Source organism: Siniperca chuatsi, linkage group LG14 (assembly GCF_020085105.1).
Source record: "Siniperca chuatsi isolate FFG_IHB_CAS linkage group LG14, ASM2008510v1, whole genome shotgun sequence".
NCBI classification, from domain to species: domain Eukaryota; kingdom Metazoa; phylum Chordata; class Actinopteri; order Centrarchiformes; family Sinipercidae; genus Siniperca; species Siniperca chuatsi.
Window position 1 is genome coordinate 23483742 of NC_058055.1, and position 16672 is coordinate 23500413.

Below are 16672 nucleotides of genomic sequence, written 5' to 3' on the forward strand. Positions count from 1 at the left end.
AAGGGTAGACTCATGGAGGGGCCGATCATTAGACTTTTATAATAAATTCGATTCATTTTCATCCACCTCTCATAAGATATAATTTATTTGAGATTTACCAGAGAGTAGCCAACTCTTAAAGTTCAAGGTCAAAATTTAGTCTTTGGTTACTTATAGATGTCAAATAGGCTGTGTATTGTAAAAAGGGTTGATGCAATAAGCTGCAGCTTCAGGAAAACAAAGTTTTTGTGTAATTACTTACAATCCGAAATAAATTTAAATGTTATTACAAAATGCTCAGGGCCCCATGATCTAAATATGTCATGTTGCGTTTTCCATCCTTGAAAGAATAAAATTTGTTAAATTTCATGACAAGGTAATGGAAAATATATTGAAATTTGTGTCACATATACAAATTCATGTTTAAATTTCCCAGCCGACCTTCCTGATGTCGGATATGGGGGTGGGGTCTGTGTCCGACCATTTCTGTAACTTTCCAAAACCAATGATTCGGCATTCACGCCCACTTCACGCCATGATTGACCAGCTGTGCAGAGGTGAGAAAAGAGGTTTGAACTTCTCTCTCTAGCTCTCTTTTTTCATGTGAACAACCGAGTGCAACTCTATGAATGTTTTCCAGGAGAGACAGAGTCTGAAAATGTGCGCTGTTATCCCCGGATTTAAATAATATCAAGTCTCCCCCTCTCTATGAAGGCTGGCTTTTCACCCCATATTCGAGTGTGTCATTTGGAACAACTATAGACACTTTTGATTTCTGACGTGATTGGATAGCACATCATATAGACCAGTTCTCGGCTGAGCATAACCCGACCCTTAACCTTCCAGGGGTTCTTCGGGCAAAAATGAGCTGTGGGCCTGTATTGAGCCCCCTCGCAAATTAAATATAAACTGAAATAATAACGTCCTTAAGAAGGGGCCTCAAGATTATAATGCAGGTGCCACCCTGAGGCCCCTAGTGTTTTGGTTTATATTGTGGTGGCTTTAGTGGTGCATGCAGTATTACCAACAGCAGTAATAACAATTTTACAATAACTCAAAAAACCACAAACTAATTGCCACATGATGAACCTGAAGCCATCAGCCCCCTGAGGGTCTGGGAAGCCTGTTTTCCTTGGTTGGTAATCCAGCTTTGCCCAAAACCACCATAATTTTGACTATGCTTTGCAGTCTTATACACTGACTGCATATGAAGCAGTATATGTGTATCCAGTAGCCTTTGTAAGTATAGGGCAACTAAACTCTCACAAAACTAAAACTTTGTCCATCAAAAAAACTCAGAAATTTATTTTAAGGAGAAATATTTGTAAATACAGGAGATGTTAAGGTCAGAGATGTGTTTTTAGCTCTGACGGTTATGAAGACAGCTGAATCATTTGCATTTCTAGTAATACATGTGCCTATCCAAGTGTGGTCATTACAAGTGTTTTTGTGCAATATGATGCTCAGCAAAAAAAATCGAAAAATGTTTCACTGCAGTTAGATGTTGTGAAAAACATTGGGGAGACCTTCACTGTAATGATGTACGAGCTCAGTTTTCCCACAAGTGGAGGAAACAAGAAAACCAGACAGGGAAGTATTAGAAGAAATAAGGTGGAAACAAAACAGAAATTGGCTGTGTTGGGGGAATGGGATTCTTCGCAGCAGTCCAGGAAGCCTCAGGGTATAAAGAATACTAAATGAAGAAAAAAGAATAATTTCAGCAATTATACAGCAATTAGTCAGCACTTTCCCCCGACTGCTTAACTCACTTACAATTAATTAATTTGTATTTATTAAATAGGATAGGAGAGATCTAAAAAGGCTGGCATGGACTACATGTTGGCTAGGTGGCATTTCTGCACTCATCTGCAACAATTTATGTAATTAATCTCCACATGGAAATAAACTGAACACAACAGAGAACTTGAAAGTTCGAAGCCACACTGAAATCTCAGCTAAACAAGGACCTTTTCCCATTTTGTGTGGCCATGTGTTCAATCCCACAGAGCTTTATTTCAAATGGTCTTACAGATTCCAAATATACCAAACATGACAAATTAAATTATGGGGAAATGTGTAAAAATGATGCACAAGACATCTAGAATATTTCCATGTGGTGCAACTGTGTAGCCATTAAAATGGTGGCTTGGGTTTAAATATTTCACACAGTGTATATGTCATATAGCTTCAAAGAACAGTTGGAACTAGCATATAAATAGCATATAATAAACTGTATATACTGTATATGTATGTGATGCTGGCACACCGTGTGGAATAATGTTTATTTTCTCAATCTGAAGTCACTAAGAGGGGCATTTAAAGGGCAAATAATGTTCAGAAGGTTAAATAAAAAGATAAAAATAAACATTGAGGCAAAGTAAACCTCCTCTCAGGATTAAATACAATATGATTCATGTTAGTATCAGTGACCAGTCTGCAAACAATCTGCCATACTGTAACATGAGGTGGCAAACTTTAATGTGCCCATATTCCCCACTTCCCTCTTTTATTTCCTTTGATGTGAAAAAAAAACGGAAATAAAAAGCTGCTGTCAGAGATATTTTTGTGCAGAGTGTGTGCGCAGGTTTTCCACAGGATTTAAGGAACGTTTGTGGGACAGACAGAAAGAAATGGGGGCAGAGAAGAAAACACAGAAACATTAAGTGGTGGAGGTGATGAAGTGAAAGATGTGGGGAGAGAGAGAAAGAGAGCGAGATCTGACCTTGAGGAGAGCCTAAATAAATGAGGAGGTGCTAGTCTGCTCTCAGGGTGATACCTGGGGCGAGACCACACTATTTGACTTATTCATAGCAGACAAACTGTCACTCCAGATCCCTCTCTCTGCTCCTACTTCCATTTTCTGTCCTCAGCCTCCCTCCCTACCTCAGCTGCAGCCCTGATATAATTTTTAAAATCTGTGTATTAGTGTAAACTCTCAAATAAAAGCCTGTATTCAAATAACAACCAGGTTGGGTTCAAATCAACAGTTGGTTTGGAATTACCTCTAGTAGCTCACATGGTAGTTTTAGTATAATGTAGCACTAATAACATCAGTACAACAATAGTCATCTAATGCTGCTCCTCTTATTAACAGAAATACTGATTTCTTTTTCATATTATTCCCAATTGTTTCTTCTTTCCATTTCTTTCGATCACTGTTAAGATACAGACAGACGGGGGGGGGGGGATGTTGTTCAAAAAGAACAACATCTGGGAGCATATCAGAAAACAGGGGACTTCTTACTAAAATATGATCAAATATACATATAAAATGGAAAAGGCTAAAGGCTGTCTCTAATATAAGTCTGTTTCAAATAAATGCTTTTGTATTTGAAATAAATAATGGCCCCAGACCACTATTTGAGAATTTACATACTTAAAACCTTCATGAGCCTTCTTACTGATGTCTAGCTGCCAGCTCAAATGGCAGCACTGGCTGCTGAGAAAGCCTATAGGGTCGTGATATACTGTACCATCACAGGTAACACAGGACTCTTTTAGCTTGGATGTTCTGCAGAAACCATCGCCCTGCGTGCGTCATCTCCTAAAGAGATCAAATATGCAGATAACATCTCTCTATTAGCCCCATATGATGCCTGCCAACCTTGAAGAAAGGTTTTTCTGTTTTTATCAAAAGTGGATCTGTTGTTTTGCGTTCACATTTTAAAGGTTTACTTTAAATTTGTAGAGTCAACTAACTTTCTACAGTATTTTATTCCATTTTATTTTTGTATTATTATAAAATTGTCTGATTTTATTTGTCTCATTGCATTCCTGAAATGTTTTAATCCTGGTTCAACCATGAGTAACTTTGTTTGGCAAAACTTAATTTTAACCCCTCATATTCAGCATTTATAAGCAGTTAACACTTACGAAATGGTTTATAACACACAATGGAGTTGTCAGCAGATATAAGTGTTTATTAATGTGTTTGTCAACAACTGTAACTCCTCCTGTGGGCACCCATAAGTGGAGGCTGGTGCATTAACAGATAATGGATGACAATATAGTAAAACACAGTTGATGTAAACATACACAATGATATAAAATGTCTTCATAGGAGATAGGAGAAGTTATAATTGTTGGCAAATGTTGTACATTAACACCTTAAAATGTCCATATAGCTGCTTACAACTACATTAGTGTGTTATAAACCATTTATTACATGTTTATATACTGCTTATAAATGCTAAATAAGGGGAGTTAAAGTAAAGTGTTACCCTTTGTATAAAGTTTATTATTAGTAGCTGTGATATCAAGCAGCAAGAAAAGCAGCAGTTCAAAATGAACACAAATCTGGTGTTGGGACCCTCACAAGAGACTAGAATAAGATGGTTGGGTAGGAAGTGAGAAAAATAAAATTCTGCTACCGAACATTATGTTTATTTTTCTCCAATCTGTTCTCTTTTCTTGTGAAATACTGTTTAGTTTTACCTCTTAAGGCCTGTAAAAATAGTTGAAATGCAGCACAATTTAGTTGAAATGCTCACAAAAACTCAGACATGCACTCATAGTATTAAGGGGCCACAAGCAATAAAGGCTGAGCCAAGGCTACATAAATGAGAATTTCAATGGCAACTGGAGATGTTTGTTTGTTTTTGTTTTTGATGAAAGCTACCTACTTAGTAATTGCTACTACAATATCAAAGCAGAAAACACTAAATTGGCTCTTAACTTTGAAGCTATAGACGACCACACATACAATCAGAGCCTGTAGCAATGCCCATAATTTGCAAGAATAATGCAACAAATAAACCGAGTGTGAAGAAGAACAAGCACTGCTGACATAAGCAATAAGTGATGCAGCAGAACAGCAGTGTGTCAGCTGGATAACAAAGCTAATTGTCATTGAATTAATAGAATAATGAGAATCTTGCAGATAGACCACTTGAAAGTAATTTCTCCTTTTCAAATGCAGCTTTTGTTGGCCTAAATCCACAACTCAAATTAAAAGTTATGCTTCATCTGTAGCCATCAGGAAATTTGCCATCAGTATGCATGCACTCTGAGCTAATCAGGACTAATCAAGCCAATCACAGCATTCTCATTAGCTCAACAGAGATGTGGCAACTATGACTCAGCAGAAGAGACAAAGATAATCCATCTGAAGCAATGAGACGGAAGTGACTGACAACACCTGGAACTGCCATGACCAATTACACCTGTGTGGAGTGGCAGACGGCTGCCTTGATATTATATTGATATTTTCTGACTTGTGATACAGTGATGTGACATCCTGCAGTCTCAGGAGAAAATACCAGAATAACTTAAGTTCTATTCATCTGGGATTTGTAGTCAATTTAAAAGACTATCATGTCATACTTTCATTTAAGCTCCCCTCTTCTCCTGTTTCCACGGAGACATTACCATTGGAGACCAGGATATTAATCACTGAATTAATTATGATGGGGTGCCTTGAGGGAGCATAAGGGGCTATTAACCATTATTAAGAGAGAGAGAAGGAGAGGAAAAGGTTCTGTGCTATTTCATCTGCCTTTCCTGTTGGAGCTGTGTCATGAAATGAGTAAAACAATGATATAAAGAAAGGTAAAATTACACATCTCTAAGAAGACAATCGCATGGAGGAGACACAACTACAAATAAACAGATTAAACTAGTAAAAAGTAAAAAGTAGGGAGAGCAGGAGGCTGGATGGATATTTTCAGTGGTGGAAGAAGTATTCAAATCATTTACTTAAGTAAGAGTATAAAGATATTCCATTACAAGTAAAAGTCTGCATTTACATTTTCACTTAAATAAAAGTACATTAGTATTAGCAAAACGACAAAACTCTTTCCTGATAATTTTGGAAATGACTAGCTTGATGAATGAATGAATAACCTGCCCACAAATGGAGTGCAACAGGTAGCCTTATTTAGCAATATTGAGGGTGTTGATTATGCTAATGCTCAAACCCCACAAATGCTCACCTGAGCAAATTATGACAAGTTTGTGCAGTTAAGAGGGTTTGGGAATCTGACTTGAAACACTTGTACGAGCAAGCAAGATTAGGATAAGAATACAAAAATGTTCTTGCGTGACACCTTATTTCTGTCTCCACGTTCATACTACATGGAGCTGAGATATGTATTATGAAAACTGACATAATGTGACAATCAGTCACCACCGATGTAACCAAAACTACTAAAACAAAGAATCTCCTGGATGAAATCTAAACCTAACCCTACCAAAACCTGCCCATATAAGGCTACCCTAAACTATTTCATGCAACAAACACTGGAAATCACGTTTACAGCTCATGAAGTTCTTTTTGTGGTAGATGAACATGTAGCCTCCCAAAAGTTTCAGAGACTGTGTTGCATTCCATTTCACCTTCCAGCCAGCTTGCCACTGTGACACGAGCGAGCACTGCGGCCCTCGCCCCAAATTCGTCCCATTCACCTCTGCCCTTGTCACTCCCTCCACGCCGTCTAATCTCCCTTGTGTGAAGGGATTTGCATGCTGCCCTGTCAGGCTAAACTGGAGTGGAAGCGCTCCTGAGCTCTGGAGCTCTGTGCTGATGGATTGGGAGAGGCCCATGGGATTAGCAGTGACAGGTGGAATGCAGCGGGGACCACAGCCAGAGACAGAGAGGGTTGAAATGTAGACTTTTCATTCTGATGCCGACATTGTTGTGCGGCTCTTAAGTCCTTATCTGCAGTACACAGTCAGAGATGTGGCAGGCAGGGGTGGTTATGGTGGTGGGTGGGGGTGGCCACATATGTGAACAAAGCAAGTGTACTCCTTAAATGAGTAGCCTTAAACACAGTCACAGGCCCACTATAGTCTCCTCTATAGGTTGCTTACGTGAGGCCAGGCTATAATTTCGAAGGCGCTCTAATGTACCTCGGGATCCTCCATCTTGTGTGTTTCTCTGTTCTCCTCTGGTGTGGGGGAGGCTGAAAGATACAGGCTTGTTTGGTCGTCCTTTCATCTCCTAAAATCTTACCAACTCTATTATAGTACAAGATCCATAAGGGCTTAAAGCAGAAAAAATAAGTATTAAATGAAAGACTTAAAATAACTACAGGAGCCATTTCAGCAGTAGCTTAAAATAACCCAAACAATCCATCTGCTGGAACTTTAAGCTTGACAAAGCCATTCAAACAGCTAAGAAAGGCTTTACAGAAAATGAGAAACCATTAAGAATTACAGGCTTTATCAGTATATAGGTTTCAGTAGATGTCAGTAGAGAATATGCCAGTGTGTGATGGCAGACAGGAAGCCAGATCTTTGATTGAAAAACAAAGACGACCAGCCCTTAAAGGCTGGAGAGGAACACAGCCAGACAGTTAACTGTACAAGCCCCAATTTCTCCACCCTTCCACCAAAGTACGCCATGCTTACTAGACACCAGTCTGCTGGTCTGAAGCCCAAGGGATGCTGAGTTTGAGTCTCGTAATTTGGCCAAAGGGAAGAGAAGTCACAGACACGGTGAAAGGCAACACCTCAGTGAATCACACAGGTTTCCTACTATGGAACAAACAGCGGGTCTACAGAACCATGGTCACTAATGTAAGTGGAGCTCAAATTCACAAACATGAGGCGCACAAGTGTGAAGCCAGACACCAAGACAACCTAATTCCCTTACAAGCAGACAACACAGTGTGTGCAAGTCAGACAGTGAAGAACAATATGGCTAGAGAAGAGAGAGAGAGAGAGAGAGAGAGACAAAAAAATCAATACTAGCAGAGACACATGCTCTCTTTCTCTTTCTCACAGACACACCACATATACACACAAGTGTGATGCCACAGTGCACGTACAGGTATACACACAGCATGAGCAGCAGACACTGTAGTGCAACACACAAGACAGTAGCTAACAACTCAAAACACAGTACTTGATACTTAATACCTTTATTTTATGCTTTCTAACTACAGTCCCTATGCAAATTACCACTGATATACAGCAACTTATGTGAGGTAACTAACTTAATGGGCTATAATTGGTAAGATGACATACATTGTATCACCAGTGGCAGATGAAAACCTCATATTTTCAAAATGTGAATATATGAGAAATTAAGAAAATTGTTTGTAGTGTAGTTTAAAGGAATAGTCCAGCATTTTAGAAAACATGGAAATTAGCTTTCTTTACGAGAGTGAGATTAAAAGATTGATATCAATCTCATGTCTGTAGGTTAAGTAAGGAGCTGGAGATTGGATGTGTTTAGCTTAGCTTAGCGCAAAGACTGGAAATGGGTGAAACAGATAGCCTGTCTTAAGTTCGAATAAACCTGTAACAACACCTCTGAAGTTCACTCATGAACATGCATCTTGTTTTTAGACATGCTAGTGGCGTGACTCTAGGAATGGTAGTGTTAGTTGGTTGATTCACCACATCCAGACTGAACATAAACTCACAACAACTGTTGGATGGATTGCTATCAAATCTGGTGCAGACAATGTCCCGCTCAGGATGAATTGTAATAACTTTCATGATCTCCTGACTTTTCATCCAGCTCCATCATCGCGTCAATATCTTTATATGTCCAATACTTTGGCTTATGACCAAATACCTGTACAAACATTCCTATTAGCCTGTGCTGTACTTTGGGTTTGGTGCTAATAAGCTAATGTTAGCATGCTAACACACTAAACTACGATGGTGATATTGGTGAACATCATTCACGCTAAACATCAGCATGTTAGCATTGTCAAAGCACCGCTGTACAGACTCACACTAGAGCCGCTAGCGAGGCTGTAGACTCTTGGTCTTGTTTATCCAATACACAAACATATAGGAACATATACACAACAATTTGTGGATTACGAATGAACATGTTGGAACTATTTCTTGGCAAAAAACAGCTAGGCACAGTAACTGTGTGGAGTTGGTAGGTGTTTATTTGAACTTTATATGGAGCCGGGCTAGCTGTTTCTACCTTCTTTCAGTCTTTATGCTAAGCTAAGCTAAGCTAATAGTGTACAGACTGCAGCCCTGCACTTAACACACAGGCATGACTCATATATTGATCTTTCAGTCTCACTCTCAGAAAGAAAACAAACAATCTAGAACTATTCCTTCAACCATAAGGCCTTTTTGTTTTCATCTTTAGGGTCATATAATCTTCTTAACCAACAGAGAATTACATAATTAAAAAGCTTAAATTAAGACAACACTTAAATTAGCTTGACAGTTACTAAATTATGAGGTTTACACATTATTAAAGTAATACACTGTACAAGTAAATAAAATAATACAGTCATCCCAGACATTTAACTATGTGGTTATGGTGGAAATGTTTAATATATAAATCATAATCCTAGTTCAGGTCGATTGTTGTTGAGAGCCAACAACAACCCACCTTAGAGCCAATAAGAAATAAGTATTTCCATGGTTTATGATGGAAGCTGTGTTTTTAATGTGAACGTCAGTTGTTAATCAAGCTCAGGACACACTACACAGCTGTTAGGAGTGGGAAAATATTAAAAATCACACTCATAATAATTATCAGTTGCAGATTATTTTCCATCTCCTATTCCACAGATTAGCTGAATTAACTGAATTTGAAAACTAGTGACTAGCCATTTTTAGTGCCAATGACAATTTAACATAATTAACTAAATATCAAGATTGAACAACATACTGATTTAGTTATATTTTCACTGTCACAGGCTACTGCTTGTCACAGGAGCGTGTCAAGACTTGTCCAGTCTTAGTTTGTGTCAATCAAACATGTTTGAAATAATGATGAAGGTCTTAACTGGATTGGCAGGCAAGGGATTTAAGCACGCGTCAAGACTAACACAGACAATCCAATCAGACGTGATGGCACATAGTGATTATAATTGGCCTCAAAGTCATGTAATGTGTCCCCTGCCTGAGGAAAAAAAAAACAATAATGTATCAGTGACACTTTGTAGCAAACATAGTTAAATAAAAGTGTGTTTTACCTTGGGGAGATGTCACAGCCCTGCTGCATGAAGGCGCCTAGGGAAAACCAGAGGGAGTTGAAGATACCAAACTCATTGGGGGGCTGGTCGCTTGGCTGACCGTCGGTGCCCTCTTCGGGCTCCTCGGTGTGCCATTCGTACGGGCTGAAGCGGCTGACCAGGAAGAGCACCACGCTCACGCCGATATAGGCGAACACAATGCACATCCAGATCTCGTAGGCCAACGGGTCCAGAAAGGAGAACACCCCTGGTTTGGATTTTTGGGGCTTCTTGATCATGATGGAAATGCCCAGCGACATGAAGGGCTTGGAGAAGTCAATCACCTCCTCCCGGACCAACGTGATAGTCAAAGGGGCCACAGCGATTTCCGCTTTCTGTGGGGATTTGGATGAAAAGGAATTTGATTAGCTATATGAATGAGCCTCTCTGAGAGCAACTCTAAATCCAAATGATGACAGATAAACAAATGCAAATGATGGATTATTTCTCTGAGCTGGGCCATGCAACACTCAAACATCACTTAGTCACAGATATGACATGCTGAAGGCCAATAGTCAACCAGCCATCAGTAAACAAAACAACAACAATTACCCCTTTTCTGTTCTCCTCAGCTCATGTCATTTTATCTGAATTTCTCCCTTGACTGAACAAATCTCAGAGCGATCAAGTTTAGATGGCGGCTGAATACATCTCAGAGTGATCAAGTTAAGACAGAGAGAGAAAGAAAGAAATTGAAAAAGAAATTCTGAACCCCTCTCTAAAGCTTAGAGGCTTAGCTGAAACTCCGGGAGAATCAGCAAGGAGGATAAAATAATGTGTCAGAAAAATATGCTTACAGCACAGGAAGGCAAAAACGGGATACAGCCACCTCTGAGGTCTGCAGCTGTGGAAAAGTGCATACTGGCTTGCTGAGAATCCACAAACCAGATTATAGTTAGTGACTTATCAACACTTGTGACCTTGTCTGCCTGACTTGGTAGCAAAGGGCTTAATATCAGCAAGAATTTAAAGTTTCATTATGACCATCTGACATTTAAGGAGGTAGGAAAGGAGAAAACAGGGACGAGGGAAAGAAAATGAAAGAGATTTAAGTTCTTTCATCCTCAGCAAAATGCACTAAGATGACAGCCTCAGGGCATTTAGTGTGTGCTAAAATACATGGCAGGTTAAAAGGAGGCAGGGCTTTTGTGGTAGTGCGGGGCTTTTCAGGGAAAACCGGGAAGAAATGAATGGTCTCTAAGCAAGGTCTTAGACGGGAAAGTGCTGACAGCTTCCATGTCCTCAGACGTTCCCATGAACGCTGTAGAAAAAGCTACCAGCTTCCCCTATGCCCCCAATCACACACTCTATAGTGCAATACTGGCTATTCACACTGGTGCACAGCATATATTGTCAAACGCACAAACTCACACACAACTCACTCACAAACTCCTTAGTATTACTATACTTGTGAGGGCCTTCCGCTGGCATTGTTCATCCTCTCCCTCCTGGTCCTTATTTATAATCTCAACACTTCACACTTTTACCCTTAAGTAACCTTGAAGTTATAATGTGGAATATTTTTGTTTATCTTGCATGTAACAATTACTACAAAATTCTTATAGGCAGCTGCATTAGATGAAAACTATGACTGGGAAAGAACGAAAAAATCCTGCACACTATTGATAACTTGTACTCACTCTATTTACGGCGTAAATAAGTTTTCTTCTGGTAAAATTCATATAAACAAATAGCACTAGTACCATATATATATATATATATATATATATATATATATATATATATATATATATACACACACACACACACACACACACACACATATCTTTATGTTAACATAGGCCGTGAAAAAAACACCAATTAGAGGGTGCCAGTAGCACCTCTCCGGCACCTGTTTGTTTTCACAGGCTATGTTTATGGCACAGCTGCTGTTTGTCTATATGAATTACCTAATGAAGTCCTGAGGATTGAAGTATCATAAATAAAATAAGAACATGTGATCGACAGTGTGCGGTATGTTTATCTTGACACGTAATGCCTCCCAGATTATGTTTTCTTTTTATCAACATAATGAGGAAATATTTATATTGAACTAACTTTAATTTGTTGTCCCAACTAAAGCATGATAAATGTTTTTATTGTGATGTTTAGGCAACTCAAAGCGCTTAAGGTTAAGGAAAAACTGTGGTTTTGGTTAAAGTCAATGATGACTTGAAGCATGAGACAAGATGCATTGACTTTTTTACTAATTAACCAAAACCACCATCTTTCCTGAAGCTTAACCAAGTGTTTTAGTATAGCCTAAACCTAACAATACATGGGACATAAGACAGAAATGTTTGAGGGGTTATCACAGGTGAAGTTAGGATAAACAGGGTTTAAAGTGAAGCCTTTCTAAATATTAAGGATCTAGCAAGCTTTCTGTCTTGGTAATCCAACATTTTTTAACAGTACGTGATACCCTCTAAAACCAAATGAAAATGTAATTTCTCTGATCACAGATTAACGCTATCACTCACACCGGGGATCATTCTGCCCACTGTTTAAGTAAGGCTCATTCATCAACTGATTGGTATATCTCACTGTCAATCAACACATGCATACACCTGTCCCATGTAACCGCTCTTTGCGTGTTGCTGTGTTCAATTCAAGCAAACATATGTGCGTCAAGTTTGGTTGTGTCCCACTCTCCTGAGGCTGGAAAGGTTTTGCTATTGTTATTGTAAATTGTTGCCTGTGTTATTTATTGGTTGTGATGCTTTTGTGACTAATTTATAAATTACACATTCTAGGTGTTGACCCTTGACCCTGCCGATGTCAAAAAGGTTAGTGACATGTGTTATTTCATGTTTATGATGTTGTTTTAAGCCTTTAGTTTCAGGTACAGAAAGAACCCACATATTTCACTGATAGTGAAATTGTTAGTTGGATTACTGTTCTGTAATAAACAATAATATTTGACACCTTACAATTTCTAATGCAATAAATGTATTTTGTAACTGGATTTTAATGAATCTAGATCTTGACTGAGACTATTCACATCAAATGTTTGATTACTTTTAAACAACCCTGGTTACCCTGAAAAAGAAAATGTGTGATATATCCATATTTGAAGCTAATAAGAGACTTTGAGAGGCAGATAAATGGAAGTAGTCAAAAAACAAAATTTTTGGCCTGGGACTGATAGGGTTAAAGTCAAAATCTGTCTGATGACAGCTGTACTTGTACGAAAGACAAGTTTTCCTGTTAGGGGATTTATATTTAAGTCATTTTGTTCCTCATGTCTTCCATTCAAAGCAAAGCTTTTGGACAGGATGTGGTTTGGCTCACAGTGCTTGTTAAAGAGATGAAAATAGCAGAGAACACAGCTGCACTTTTTATTCCTGTGCTTTTGACCAGCTTGGCTAGTCTTTACACCAAAAGTGCAGTGTACTGCTTTATCAGTCCTGACACATACCGAACTGTGCCTCTCCTCGCACTCGCTGCAGTCGACTTCACAGTGAGTCACTGCAGTACCAAAGAGGTGCAGGCGAGAAAAATGCCACTTTGTGAAAATGCCACTTATGTCATCACAAAAAAGGACTAGAAAAAACTGTGGTTTCTCTTTTTTGTCTCAAATTTATCTTAAACACATTGCTACTCATGCAAACATAAAATGATTCAATTCCTGCACAGCAGAGAACTGTTTTCTGGGTTAAATAACTTTTGTTCTATGTCTCCATCAGTAAAAAAAATCTGATATTTTATTTATTGAAAATGTTTTGGATTGTTAATCAAACCTCTAACTTAACTTTAACTGAACCTAAATCCAATTTCAAGTCAGCGTTGATAAGTGACAAAATCTTTACTTTGAATAGTTTTCTTTATCTTTCTACCCTCTCAAGTACAAGATCACAAACATCATCTCTCATCGCTTTCCTCACTTTGATGTCTTTTATGGCCACGAAGTCCCAACAACATCCCATACCACAGGCTTGCATCCATTTTGATTCCACAGCAAGGTCAGAAGCAGTGTCCTGTTAAACCTTCTGTAAAAGCTATATTCTGCACACATAACAAGACATACAGAATGTTTTATATATTATAAAATCTTATAAACTTACCGTAAATTATTAAATAGTGGACCGGGGCCGTTATTTACTGCAGAGAGAACCAGCCTTAATATCATCATATTTTAGTAAGATGTCTCTCTGACATGCTCCCGTTTTTTGCTGTTGCAAACTGAACACTTCCTCCATGTTTACTTGTTGTCTTGATAAATTCAGGATTGTACGTTTCCTCAGCAATACTTCCATCACTACAACAGTCATATCATACTCACCACTCTGTTGCTATGACAGAAATACTGTTTTCATTCACTTGTTATTTCTAGCTGCTTCCATTTTTGCGTTTTTTTTTTTTTTTTTAGTTGCGGTTAAGCTACTGTCAGTAACATTCAAATCTTACTGCACAGATGTTTCACAACAAAAGCCTTCACATCTGCAGGAAGTGTTGGGTTTCATTGACAGTAGTTTAACAGCAATCAAAAAAATGCAAATGTCATTCAAAAATGAATGAAAAAAGTATATTTGTTAATAAGAGAAACTAAGAGATTGGTGAATATGACATGACTAGTGTTGTACTGATGAAATTAGTGTTATGAAAATGTACATTAAGCTAAATTTACCATGTGAGCTATGTGTTTTGTTAGTGACCGGCATTTATTTATTTGTGCTGGCCATGGCTATTATTTGAGACTCTGCCATAACGTTAATACCGGCCGTTATTTGAGAATTTATGGCTGTTTTGATAATGACATTTTAACAAGAACAGACATATAAAGTCTTTTTATGACTTTATTGTGATTATTACAAGGCCATCAAGATAAGAAATGATGAACAAATTGTTCTATTTAATATATCTTGCCTTTATGCACTCTCTGCTTACAGTTTGAATGAATGAAGTTGACTAATTGCAGGCCATTTTCAGCTTTAAGAAAGCTGAAAACCAATTTCTCTGTCAAAAGCCAAGCTGCTGTACAAATTTATTGTTAGTACTAACAGATTGGAAGAAGACACAGTATTGTCTCTAAATACCATCATGAATCTTACTGACAGCATACAATTAAACTTTGAATGAGATGAATCAGCTTAGGAGAAAAGCTAATTTCTGTCAAAAATAGTGCTATAGGGAGCTGGGAGAAGAACAAAGTCGTTCAAAGAGTGAAAACAAAAGTTCTTACCCCGTACACCAGCTCCCCGACCATGCCATTCCAGATCTTCGTCTCTGGGTCCCTGGCGCCGTACTTTCCATCAGGAACTATGGAGATTTTGTACTTGATGCCGATGTGTTTGGCGATCTCCGAGGCCAGGTCCACGCAGTAGCCCTCGTACTGGTCGTTGCCCTCGTACATCTCCCAGTTCTTCTTAAGCATCACGTAGGGACCCTCCTACACAAGGGACCATAACCAGTGAACCAAACTGTCAGACAGACAGACACACAGACATGAGGGCTCGCACAATGATTCACTGACACACCAACAGACAACAGAATGACAAACAGGAACTGTAGCTCATTAATACCAACCAGAGTTGAGGTTAATTACCCTGGGGAGTTTTCAACCGCTACGAGTGCTATGGAGCAATGTTTTGATGAGTGGGCCCCCTGTTTTGTTTGTATCTCATGTGCGAGCATGCATGTGATGCAATATACATTCTTGCTGATGGTTTCATGCTATTTCATTGATCGACATTTGGTGGCAGTGACACCTCTTGAAACAGACAAAATGCAGCAGAAGAAGATTGCTAGCTATCAAACGTGGATGTTTTATAAGGCAGGAAATACATTTGACATTTTTTTTAGGCCTCAAGGATACACACGATGCATTTTGGTGAGAAACACTTCATCTAAACATAAATTTGTTTGTTTACAAGAAAACTCCACAGGGTACCTTCAGTTTCAGTTCAGTCAGTTTATGACATTGATTTTTTTCAGTACTTAACATGGAAACATTTGATTTGTCATAAAGCAATGCAAAATAAAGCTGCACCAGGCAAGATTTTATTGAAAAATACTCAACAGAGAAAGACTGATATGATGCAACTCGTTACCTAAATTAAAGGTGTAGTCTCTAATTTGGAGTATAGCACAGTCTACATGATCAGCATCAATAGGCTATAATGAGAATATGGACTGTATCATGATGTGATAGCTTTGTCATTGCAGTTGGGAACAAAACACGGTGCCATAGTTGCCAAATTCATCCAAAATTGAAACAAAACCTGATTGGATGTTCCTTACTGAGATTCACCTTGAGTTGTAGTTGACTTTCTCTCCTTATGTTTTTATGTACACAGGCATGTACAGTACCTTTGACTTTTTATCAGAGAGCCAGATATTTTCTAACATAGTTGTTTATCTTTCGTACTGATGATTCAACCTGGAAAATTTCATGTTCATCCAAGATGTGGAAGTGCTCCAACTGTTCTGTCAACTAATATTATCTGCAGAAAATGAACAAGACTTTTACTTCAGGAACCCTGGACTCCGAAGCAAATTCTCTCACTTCGCAACTTCAAACTTTCAAAAATTTATCTATTTTCCACTACCACCTGAGTGTATCAAAGTAAAAAAAAATGCATAGTGCAGCTTTAAATGTAATGATTTTAAACTGACTTGATCCCAACTGCTGGGAGATGCATTGTTTTTGCTGAAGATAATTTAGAGTACAACAGAAAGGGATGCATGTGTAATCATAATGAAAGTCTCATTTTGTATATACACAGCAAAGACTGGAGTTTAGGCAGGAAGGAGAA

At 38.4% G+C, this 16672-nt stretch overlaps 1 protein-coding gene across 8 annotated transcripts in view; it reads right to left on the reverse strand.

Annotated features, from left to right (window-relative positions):
* gria4b (glutamate receptor, ionotropic, AMPA 4b) overlaps positions 1 to 16672 on the reverse strand; it is a 169584-nt gene that overhangs the window by 15988 nt on the left and 136924 nt on the right. For 6 of the 8 annotated variants that reach the window (XR_006380620.1, XM_044221379.1, XM_044221378.1 and 3 more), the window contains 3 exons: positions 15100 to 15306; positions 9879 to 10252; positions 7571 to 7618 (listed from right to left, as the gene is read on the reverse strand). Coding sequence is in view for 7 of the 8 variants with exons in the window: in XM_044221379.1 (XP_044077314.1) it covers positions 7571 to 7618; positions 9879 to 10252; positions 15100 to 15306 (629 nt within the window). In the remaining variant the exon portion in view is untranslated. The remainder of the gene's footprint in view (positions 1 to 7570; positions 7619 to 9878; positions 10253 to 15099; positions 15307 to 16672) is intronic. The other 2 variants (XM_044221381.1, XM_044221380.1) reach the window with 1 other exon arrangement.